The sequence below is a fragment of the Ranitomeya imitator genome, chromosome 5, assembly GCF_032444005.1.
Source record: "Ranitomeya imitator isolate aRanImi1 chromosome 5, aRanImi1.pri, whole genome shotgun sequence".
Lineage (NCBI taxonomy): Eukaryota > Metazoa > Chordata > Amphibia > Anura > Dendrobatidae > Ranitomeya > Ranitomeya imitator.
In genome coordinates, this window is record NC_091286.1 from 524,383,002 (window position 1) to 524,395,339 (window position 12,338).

At 45.2% G+C, this 12,338-nt stretch overlaps 1 protein-coding gene across 2 annotated transcripts in view; it reads right to left on the reverse strand.

The window, feature by feature from the left end:
- Positions 1-242: 242 nt before the first annotated feature.
- XRN1 (5'-3' exoribonuclease 1) overlaps positions 243-12,338 on the reverse strand; it is a 227,733-nt gene continuing 215,637 nt past the window's right edge. For both annotated transcript variants that reach the window (XM_069727559.1, XM_069727558.1), the window contains one exon: positions 243-2,073. In XM_069727559.1, coding sequence (XP_069583660.1) covers positions 1,798-2,073 — 276 coding nt within the window. In that variant the 3' untranslated portion in view covers positions 243-1,797. The remainder of the gene's footprint in view (positions 2,074-12,338) is intronic.

A 12,338-nucleotide genomic window follows, 5' to 3' on the forward strand; every position in this document is an offset into this window, starting at 1 on the left:
GATACCACAGATTCATAAAGAGACGTACACCTCCTTAAGAATCGGGAGCGTCTGACTGTACCACGTCCCTTCATCAATACCAGCAAGAAAATTGCCAGTCTTGATGAATCGGGCCTCAGTGTGTCCACAAAGTTAAGGTTAGTTCTTCTCATGATATTCTTAGAGATGTGAGTCATTTGTTAAAACTGAAAATGTAAATCATTTGATAAAATAAAGATAAAGAACAATTTCGGACACATTGCAACATTGCATATATATATATATATTTTGTGTACAATTCTGCAATCAACATTTATTTTTTAATAAAAAAAATAAAAACATGTTTTTGTCCATTGTGCAGAATAGTGACATGCCATGATCCTGATCTGCAAGGTATGTTTTACACACATTTACTGACACATGCTACTATGAAACACCCGCACTTTATACTGTAAATACAGAGAAAACTAGTTTAATTAAAAAATTTGAAACTAGAGAAATGGGCACATAAAAGTTTTCCTTTCTTAATAAAATAGTGTTTTATATAAGACCCAATGAAAAAATCCAGGACTTAAAAACCATAACTGGGGGAAATTGAAGTGTTCTTTGAAAAAAAGGTTTTGGAACAGCCTTAGGAAGAAGAAACAGGAAATTATCAATAAAACATTTAATTCTAGTCCGCCCTACGGCAACACATGCCGAGGAGCTTAAAACAGAGTGATGGATAATTTAACAAAATAAATGTGTGGCCTTTTAAGAACAAATAGACTGTAAAACAGTACATGCTCCAAATACATTCTCCAGTCAAAAATATGTAAAAAAAGAAAAATAAATGACCAAAACAAAAGTATTAAAAAAGTATAATCCACTAAAAGCCAACCCTACCGTTAACCGGCTAAAAAGTCCATCATAAATTGAAAAAACAAAAAAAACTATATACTGTTTATGCTTAAATCCTACAGCAAGTGGTGCATCACCTGATCGTTACGTGACTGCTGCAGCATTCTGCATCTGTCAGTAATAAAGACTGCAGCAGTCATGTAGTACAATGTCACTTGACCATCAATGTGGTGATCGGAGGTAAGCAATTCTTTTTCAATTTTATTGATGGACCGTTTAGCAATTAAGAAGGGGTTGTCCAATAGTGGGCAACCTCTATATGTGTGGAAATTATAGTACCACACCCTGCACAGAGCACAAGAGGGTGAAGAGGATGCTACATCCACACTGTGAGGAGACAGGCACAGTAATAGGTGGTGTTGTGCAGAAGAGCTGCCTAGGATGAAGGCACGTACATGATCAGCATGGGCGAAAACAGCCTCAAGCATGGCAATGCAAAGTACTACTGTTCCTGTAATACTTTACAGCACAGGAGATGGCAGCTGGATCTGGATCACAGCACTGGACACATTTACCAAATGTGCAGCGTTGTACGGCTTCCAGGATTGCAGTAGGTTACTCTTAAAGAGAACATTGATTTTATTCAAAGCAACTCATTAGAAGTTTAAAAAAAAAAAAAAGGATTAATTTTTAGTAAAAAAAACAAACAAAAAAAAAACCGTGCAGGTTCCAGAAGTAAAAGGTTGAACATGTGTCCAAGTGCTGCTTGGTAATCCATCATCAGTTATGATTTTTGTGATATTTAATAAATGGATGTAAAGTGGTTATCAATATAGGTACAGTCTAATATAAGCACTGATGAGAAAATAATAACAAAAAACAAAAAAAAAAGATTAAAATTGCAGACAGCAGCTCATGCCGTTTGTACACAGCAATGTTAAGGCGGTAATACAGATGATGAAAATCCAAAAGTCAGGTTTATTCTGTGGTTTTAGGGACATTAAAATTCACTGCCAGTTTCCGAGGTTTCCGCTTGCTTGCTGAGCCTGTGTTTGGTTTAGAGCGTGGAGCCCCAGAGACAGGAGTAGCAGACTTTTCTATCGCAGAGCACCGAGTGGTTTGTGGAGAAGTCACATTGACAGAAGAGTATTCTGAGGGAAGATGACTGGCAACATCAGGAACCTGTCTCTGCTCACTACTTGATGTGCTCGAGTTCTCGCTACTCTTATTAGTAGCAACTCTTTGCTTTGTTACCTTCAAATAAAATTGCATAACATCAATAAAGTGGGATCCCAAGTCGTAAGCAAACAGAATAGCACAGCAAACAGTTTAACTCAGCCATATAAAACCCCCAAACCCAGAAATCTCGGGACCACAGGTCCATGGATCATGCACATCACTGTGAGATACAGATGGGGACCACAGACTGAGCCAGATATTGGATGACGAGACACACGGATCAGAATATTAATCCCTTGAAGGGAAGCCATCATCCGAAAATGACCTACTGAAAATCACGCTTTCATGCTACATGTTTTTTTAAATCAGTAAAATAACTTTTTTTTTTAAAGGAACCAGTCACTAGTTTTTGTCATGTGTCAACTAAAACTATCACCTTAAGCTTGTGCTACATCTCATAAATGGTTATATAACCCCGTCTCCACCTATATAACCCCCCAAAAAAACTTTTAACGTTCTCCCGTGCTGTATTGGTTCAGTCCGAGGGGCATTCCTTCTGGATTCTCTATCCCTCCTCCTGGCTGCTGCTCACCGTCCTCCCATTTAAATTAACATGGGTGATGCCTTCTGCATCATCCAAGCAGCCGGGTGAAATCCCACGACTGCGCAGAGAAGTTGCAGGCTCGTGCCTGCACACTATGCTCTGCCCTACTGCGGGCAGAGCAGAAAACATCAGCGCGCATGCACACAGCAATGGCGGCAAGATAGTTTGGGTACATGAGCTGGAAAGACGTGGGCAGACACATGCGCACTGATGTTTTCGGCTCAGTAGGGCAGAGCAGATGCAAGTCAGGGATATCTCTGCACAGGCGTGGGATTTTGACAGGCTATTTAGATGATGCAGGAGGCATCACCCATGTAAATTAAAGCGGAAGGATGGAGAGCAGTAGCCCAGAATAAATGCCCCAGACCAACAGGATTAACACAAAGCGCAGGAGAACTTTTAGGCTATGTGCACACGTTCAGAATTTTTTGATTTTCTTAGCATTTTTTCGGCCATTTCTATCATTTTTAATGCATTCCACATTTTTTGTGCACATGCTGCGCTTTTTTCTGCATTGGAAACGCATTCCGGAAAAAAACGCAGCATGTTCATTCCTTGTGCGTTATCGTGGGGATTCCGCACACATAGGAAAGCATTGATCCGCTTACTTCCCGCATGTGGCTATGCCCACCATGTGGGAAGTAAGCGGATCATGTGCGGTTGGTACCCAGGGTGGAGGAGAGGAGACTCTCCTCCTGGCCCTGGGAACCACATACCTGTAAAAAAAAAAAAAAAAAATAAATCGTGATATTCTTATCTTCCGCAGCCTTCCCGCTCCTCGCGATGCTCCCGCTCCCAGTAATGTCTTGCGACAATAACCTGTGATGACGTAGCGGTCTCGCGTGATGCCACGTCATCTGGGGTCACTGCCGTGAGGCAATACTGGGAACGGGAGCTGCCGGGAGCATCTCGAGGAGCGGGAAGGCTGCGGGGGCTGTCAGAAGGTGAGAATATCACAATTTTTAACATTCTATCTTTTACTATTGATGCTGCATAGGCAGCATCAATAGTAAAAAGTTGGTCACACTTGTCAAACACTATGTTTGACAAGTGTGACTAACCTGTCAATCAGTTTTCCCAAGCGATGCTACAGATCGCTTGGAAAACGCTAGCATTCTGCAAGCTAATTACGCTTGCAAAATGCTAGTGTTTAGCGGTAATACGCATGCCAATTCCGCTTCGGTTCACTGCCACTAGGCATTACTGGGAACGGGAGCTGCTGGGAGCGGGAAGGCTGCGGGGGCCGTCAGAAGGTGAGAATATCACGTTTTTTTTTTTAACATTCTATCTTTTACTATTGATGCTGCATAGGGAACTAAATTTTTCGGCACCACCAGCACAGGAGCATGGCGGAGTTACCGGCCTAGCGGAGGCCAAGGCCGGGAGCTAAATTACCAGCACCTGACCGGAACAAAGGGCCGTGATGGCTGTAGGGTCCCCCCCACCCCCCGACTATCCCCGCCGGAAGAAAATGCCCGGTCAGAAAAAAATCCAGAGGATCGCGCTCTAGGCGCCCCCAGGATCTCAAACTTACCGCCGGAGCTGGAGGGAAGACAGAGCCGGCACTCTGCTTGCAGGTGAGGGTTGCGATGCAGACGGTGCAGGAACCCTCCATCCACCATTCCCTTTTAGAGGGGAGGTGGAGCGGGACCGTTCAGCTCCTTGCAGCACCGCTGTTCAATCAGTGGTGTTGCAGCGGGAGCAGCAAGGACGCCATAGGGGCCTCTGCGTATCCTAAGAGTTCACTCCCCTAGGATTTCACAGTGTCCAGCTGTAGCCTGGCTCACAAGGGTGAACATGGAGGTGACCCTCCATGTTCCTGTCTGTTGCTGGTGTGGGGAGATCGGTGCCCTGAAGGGAACCGTCGCCCCTAGTATAGCTCAGGCATGGCATCCCACGTCGAAGGAGAGGAAACGGGGAGGCGACAATCACCGTGCTCGCCTATTGGTTGGGGGAGGTTGGCCCCTTGGAAGGGTCTGTCGCCCCAGTCTTCCTCGTGGAAAAAGGTTTAAACAGTAAAAGGTTGAAAAATAAAATTAAAATAAAAAAGGTATGGTCTGAATAGCAGACCCCAGTGTGACTCCTATGGACACTAAGCATGAACTAGTTCTGTCTGGAGCCAGTGGGTGGTGTATACCGCAAAGGAGGAGCTAACTTTTTTTATATTCACTCAGTGTCAGCTTCCTAGCGGCACCAGCATACACCCACGGTCATGTGTCCCCCAATGTGGCGAAGGAGAAATACATATCTTAGCTACAATGGTCAAACTTTGACCATGTCTTTTCTATTGAAGTATGTAACGAGTGTGAGCTAAAGTCAGTGTAAAAGGAGGGGGAGCAGGGTGTGCCATCAACTATTGTGATTGGTGGATCCTGTGTTATGAGCTATGTATAGAGATGTTACCCATCATTGGAAACACAGAAAATCATGGGTGCGGTTTGCTGCTACCAAGAGGCTGATTTTAAAAAGAACACAAGTCAGTCTGCTACCCCTCAGCAAGCTATACCTGCCTACTGGCACAAAGCTACTCAGTTAGCAAAATGTAGTAGGTGTAGCAAAAAAAAAAAAAAGGAAAGAATACAAATCGGGAAAGAAATCGAACATGAGCTCAATGGTGTGGAAGCAGTGTTCCCATACCCCAAGAAAGCTACAAGAAACAGATTTCACGCTACCAAAAATCCTCATTTTTCAATGGGGGAAGTAGGAAATCATGGAGAGTCATCTGTCCATAGGGAGGAAGAACATCAAGCTTGAAAATTGAATATAAAATAATAGCAAATCCTCAGGCAAGTAGATGAATGACTGCCGCTTGAATCACATTTCTCCCAAGTAACAGAAAAATGTTTAATTTTAAAAAGGTATACACTGAAGACAAAGTAGAGGCCTTATAGAGTTGCAGAACAGACACCTGATTGAGTGGAGTGAGCAGTGACCCTGAACAGGGGAGCTCAAGCCTTAACACGATAAGCTTACAGAATGGCAGCATCGAGCAAATAATGATGGTTTGAGAGGTGGGCACACCTCTGCAAGGATCTTCCGGAATGAAAAGTAAGCCTTGGCGATGTCCTACTTGTGTAGAGAACGCTTTGTGAGAGAGGAACAAGAAGGTCAGAAGGAAGTAGGACAATCTCATTATTGAGGTGAAAGGAAGAAATCACTCTGGAAAGAAAAGACGGAAGCAGGCACAAAACCACCAAATCCAAAAGAATAGCTCTTCATTCCAGTACATTGATAATACGGGCATTGTGGTTCTTGCATCGCCCCTGCAAAGTGAACTAGCTGTGAACCAGTCCTCAGCATAAAAGACTGGTGTTTGTAGTCACAATCTGAAAATTAATGAAAAGAAAGGAGTGACCCTCCTGGTGGATTACAGGAGAGGTGATCCACCAGATGAGACTGCCAGATTTGGAAGGGTAGAAGGATTGGACAGGGCACAGAGAGGATGGACCTGTCCCAATGAGATGGCTGCCACCATCTTGCACAAAACGCTCATACAGGAGCAAAGAGGGACTAAAGATGTCAATTTAAGTATGTGAAAGCTGGCCTGGAGAACAGACTTTTTGTCTTCCGAAAGAGAAACCTTGGCTCAGACACTATCGAGCAACTTGCCCAGAAAGACAATTCGGTGAGAAGGTAACAGGGAGGAATTCAGTTTGTTGATCATCCATCTGAAGTAAGAGTATTCAGAGTAATCTGTAGACTTTCTAGGTTTTCAGAATTTTGAGAGAACATCGTTCTGGTAAACGAAGATTATAAACCCCACTCGAAACGCAAGAGAGCCATGGTGGGAGAGAGAGCAAGAGAGCCTGGTGGGCATTAGCTAGTCTGAAGGGGTGATCCACTACCAAAAAGGGAAACTGTTAAATAGGGAAGTGAAGAAACTTCTGATGAGCAGGAATGATGGGGGATGTGGAGATAGGCAACCTGGTATCTACTGAAAAAATAAATTCTTTGGGTACCATGGAGGTCATGACGGAATGAAGAGGCACCTTCAAGGAAGAACCAGAAGGATGACAACTGACCCCTTTAAAAAAAAAAAAAAAAAAAGAAAGCCAAGAAGGGAGTGTGAGATTTAAAGTAATCTTGTATCTGGAGATTACGTTTCTCTTACCCAGGTGTCATCTACTTCAATAAACCACACGTCCTGGAATAGCAGAAATCTGTTGCCCATCTGAAGAGGGTTCTCGGGTGGGAACGGTCCATCACGCTGAAATATACTTGTTGCCTCAATCTGGAGGACATGTTGGACTGACCAAGTGGGCGCCAGGATGGGGCCAGTTTGAACAAAGGTCTCCTCTTTTATTGAAGCATCGATGGCCTTTCCTGACGGTAAAACCATTTCCTGAGAAGAACTAACGAATGGGCCAAAACTGATGCGTCTTACGCTTGGGAAAAGAGTGTCTGGGCATGGGTTGTGTGAGCATGGTGCTCTTACCAACGGTGACAGACTGAATCTGATCCGACTAGCGCCAGAAAAGGCAGTAGCCTGGAAAAAGGAGGCCTGTAAGGGATTCTTTGGAAGCAATGTTCGTGTTCCACCCAGGTAGAGGCAAAGACTGGACAGAGGGTGATGTGGATGGCTTCAAAGGCAGACTTGGGGTACCGTCACACAGTGCCATTTTGATTGCTACGACGGTACGATTCGTGACGTTCCAGCGATATCCATACGATATCGCTGTGTCTGACACGCAGCAGCGATCAGGGATCCTGCTGAGAATCGTACGTCGTAGCAGATCGTTTGGAACATTCTTTCGTCGCTGGATCTCCCGCTGTCATCGCTAGATCGGTGTGTGTGACACCGATCTAGCGATGCGTTCGCTTGTAACCAGGGTAAACATCGGATTACTAAGCGCAGGACCGCGCTTAGTAACCCGATGTTTACCCTGGTTACCAGGGTAAATGTAAAAAAAAAACAAAAAACAGTACATACTTACATTCCGGTGTCCGTCAGGTCCCTTGCCGTCTGCTTCCCGCACTCACTGACTGCCGGCCGTAAAGTGAAAGCAGAGCACAGCGGTGACGTCACCGCTGTGCTGTGCTTTCACTTTACGGCCGGCAGTCAGTGAGTGCGGGAAGCAGACGGCAAGGGACAGACACCGGAATGTAAGTATGTACTGTTTGGTTTTTTTTACGCTGGTAACCAGGGCAAACATCGGGTTACTAAGCGCGGTCCTGCGCTTAGTAACCCGATGTTTACCCTGGTTACCTGGGGACCTCAGCATCGTTGGTCGTTGGAGAGCTGTCTGTGTGACAGCTCTCCAGCGACCGCACTACGACTTACCAACGATCACGGCCAGGTCGTATCGTTGGTCGTGATCGTTGGTAAATCATATAGTGTGACGGTACCCTTAGTTGCCAAGAACTCAATGTGTCTACCTGTAGGTTTGAGAGCTGCTCCATCAGAGTGCAGAAGCATAGTATTTGTGGATAGCCAGAAAACTATGGGGATCCACTGAGAGTGAGTCGGGCCAAATATTAAGGAGTTTGCCTAGAAACAAGATATACATGCACTTCTGTTTATGGAAACATTTGTTCGGGTGCTTCCACTCCTTGGACACAACTGTTGAATTCCTTGTGATTTGAGAAGCATCTGGCAGCTTGCCCAACTATCTTGAAGGGTTGCACATAAGGAGAGGAGCCTGCTTTCTTGACGAAGGATTGGTTCATGGCCTGAACCAGGCTGTTTGTCATGTCCCCCAGCTTGGAAATCTGGTCGGAGTCTAGTTCTGAATTTAAGTCGGGGTGAAGGTCAGATTCCGGCACAGACTGGGCCTTTGGAGAGCAAGACAAGAGACCCATCCTGGGACAGATGAATAGAGAAGGATATCTGGAGGAGGAACTTGCTAGAGGTCACTTGGATCTCCTGTACAATCTGCTATGTTGGTGCAGAGTAGCAGGTAGGTCCAACTCACCCTGCCTACTGGTAAAAATACAAGAGGTGGTGGAAAAAAATAGGTTGACGGTCTATGATGGAAACCAAGGATGGGGATACCTTGATTAGCTCAGGCATAGATTGGGAGAGAGCTACAGCCCATTCAAGGGGAGAGGGGGCATTTCATGTCAGACATCGGTGAACTCCTCTAGGGTATGTAGCTTCAATCGGTGTATGTTGTGGTGCTCTGGCCTGAGGGAAATTTACACTTGCAAGAGGCACAGAAAAAATGTGTGACCAGTTAGGGCAGGATGGCGTATATGATCATCTCTGAAATCGGGCTTGGTAGAGAAGAGGAAGAAAACAAAAAAAAAAAAAGAGAAGAGGGAGTGCTAAGGGGAGCAGGGTAGCAGCCAGATTACCAGAGCATATTCCTAGGGCAGTCACAAAGTCCTAGAGAGTTCTGGAGGTGACTTGAGGACTAGCTAGGAGTCCATTTTGGAGGAATATCTGAGCGGCGTACTCTCCCACAGTGCAGGAGTGTCAGAGAAAGGCTGCTTCTCTGAGGCAGGAGGAAAGGGCAGTGGTCATGACTCAGATGTGTGCAAGAATGACCAATGCGAGCCAGATAGGCTATACAGTGGGGAGGAGACCGGGACGGCAAAAGCTCATGTGAAAAACCCGCACAAGCTTGATAGCTTGCAATGAAAAGTTAACTAGATTACAACTGGCCCTACCGGAGTAGTAGGAAACTACGCTGTGAACATGACAGGACTATTCGGCGAAGCGGAGGACTGCAACAGGGGATGGAGACTGGCACTAGGTAAAAGGGGACTGAGCAAATCAGAGCTGTAGATGTGAGGGGACTATACTTATACGTCCCGAAGAGGCGATAGCTGGTAGGCCGTGCATCTATCTTTCCTGGGGCCCGTAAAAGATGTTTCCCATGGTCCAGTCTTTGCTGTGGCCCATGGATCCATCTTCGCTCTATGCAACGCACCACACTATGGGGGGTAGGCGGTTTAGGAGACAGGGAACGTCTGCCTGGTTACCTGATCTGCTGCATCAGGGAATGAGGTCCTGCCATCCCGACCACAGACAATACAGTGTGACCCTTTCAGCATTGTGCTCTCGGTTTCTGAGTGGGATGACAGTGAAGCCATTTTCTATTTAGTTTGAAAAAACCCCAGAAAACTCCATAGGAAGGAACAGGTCTGAATTTCTATGTCAATGTAAGCTACACTGAGTAGCTTGGTGCAACCTGTGAAGGTGGAGTAGACTTCATTTTTCTTTCTTAGGCTACTTTCACACTAGCGCCGGATTCGGCCCGTCGCAGTGCGTCGGGCCGAGATTCCGACGCTAGCGTTGGATGCACTGCACAACGGGTGCAGCGGATGCATTTCTCCGGCGCATCCGCTGCCCCATTGTGAGGTGCGGGGAGGTCAGGGCGTTCCGTCGGCAGCAAAAAACGTTAAATTTAACGTTTTTTGCTCCCGGCAGTCCGCCACAACACGGCGCAACCGTCGCATGACGTTTGCGACGTGTGTCAATACGTTGCAATGCGTCGGTAATGTTACTCTATGGGGCAAAAACACATCCTGCAAACAACTTTGCAGGATGCGCTTTTTCCCCTAAACGACGCATTGCGACGTATTAAAAAAAAAAACGCCAGTGTGAAAGTAGCCTTAGTGTCAGTCTTCTAGTGGCAGCAGACAATTCCAACAGTCCCTCAATGAAGTATCTGAGAAAACCGGATAAATAGGTCATTTTCTGATGATAGCTTTCCTTTAAAGAAGGAGTCACTTTGGCACTCAGGACATAGGATTTCGTTTTACAACCCATAATGTATCAATAAGAGAAACATAGCCTTACTTGGTGTCCCACCAATTCTGAGAATAGGACTCTGAATTGCCCCATAGGGATGGTGATAGCTGATCTTCTGAACTTTTGTTGATGGAAAGAACTCTTATGCTCAAGAGCACATAATGACTGCGCTAAACCTGCAGCAAACAGTAAATGCTTTGTGTGTGCTTGTTTTTGTTTTAGATATTGAATTTCAAAGCCTTATATATTGGTCAATCGAAGTGTGATGCCTTCTTGTAGATGACATAGCCTCTTATTGATCCATTTGAACCATGCATGCTTCTAATGCACGCAGAAGCCCCAGGAAGAGCTACACCCGGGGACACATTGTTACTTTATAAGAGGAGTTCATCCTGTCTTTCTGCAGTGCTACAGCTTCCATCACTGTCATACTGCTCTCTGCTAAGAATGGCGTGAGAATGCTCCGAACGATACAGAGACCAATGTGATAGTGACAGATGCTAAAGTATTGATGTAGACCTTCTGGTGATGGGCAGTGGAGCGGCAGTGAAGATTCTTATCAAATGCCCCTGGAAGTAGCATGTACCAGTCTCATTCACGCTATAGTGTCTCCTCACTAAGCAGTGAGATCTCGCAATAATTGGTGAGATCTCGCTGCTTAGTGCATAGAGCTTATAGCGGGAATGATACTGTATGTGCTGCTGCCGATGGGGAAATTGTTTAACTTCAAAAGAGTTTTCACCGTCACTACACAGCTTACCATCAGAAGTACTTTATCAGTGCTCTCTATACAGGGAGATCACACTGCTCAGCGCAGATACATCACTTCCATTCTGTGGAGTGACCTAGTGCTGATAGGAAAGCTGGGAGCTGCTGATGCCTTTCAGCAGATAGGCTACGTTCACATTTGCCTTGTTGGGCGCAGCATCGGCGACGCAACCAACACCACATGTGCACAACGCTGCTTTTTGCGACGCATGCGTTGTCATAAGAAAGCACAGAGCAGGAATTTCGGCGCAGGAAAAACGCTACAAGTAGCGTCCTCTGCGCCCTGTCTGTGCGTCTACATGACGCATGCGTCGTAAAACGCAGTACAACGCATACCGGCGCATGTCCATGCGCCCCCCATGTTAAAGATAGGGGCGCATGACGCATGCGTCGACGACGCTGCGCGCAAATGTGAACGTAGCCATAGATTTACATACCATGTGTGCACCCTTCACATAGACAAATGCCTTTACCTAGTGATTTTTTAAAATAATATTTAGAAAAGTTATATTTTTATGTATAATATATTAAAATAAAGAGTCATGCTTGATGTTAACTAATCTTTAGGCTAAGACGACACTGTGACTGTTTATAACGCTAGTGATTGATTTTAATTAATTAATATGTGGCAGCTGTTTTTCACCCAGTTGCATACAAGTCAATGTAATGCTTTGGACTGGAAAAAGTCACCTAGAATCCCTTTTAAAAATTAAGTCTATAGTCTAGGTTTCTTAGATTATGTAAAAAAAACAATTGGTATGGGGGACTCTAGTGGCAGTTCACCACACTGATGCACAGAGATGTGGCACCTGAGCAGCCGTGGCAAACAGGAGAAAGGCATGTATCCCCGCTCTGCTTCTGCACCAGCCGAATTCACACAGTGCAAGGCAGAGGGGGCACGTAAACAACCCTCCGTCCAATCTGTTCTCTCTAGTCCCCCTGATTTACATGATCATTTTCTGGATAACCATATGTGAAAAAATAGACTACAAGCAAGACTTTTTATCACATATGCATTTTACTGTACAAGCAAACACAGATTTCCAAAATCCCTTTCAAATGTAGGTTCTTTCCCATTTGTATATCAGCATGTCAATTCTTTCAGCATTTTTGCAACGTTTTTCATCCATTAATATTAATGGAAAAACAGCTCACAAAAATGTAGGAAAATGTGTGTGCTTTACACAGTGTTTTTCCTGCAAAGAAACACGTTTTTGGTTCAGATATCTATGGAGCAAATGCGTACAAGTGTGCACATAGCCTTGATGCCAC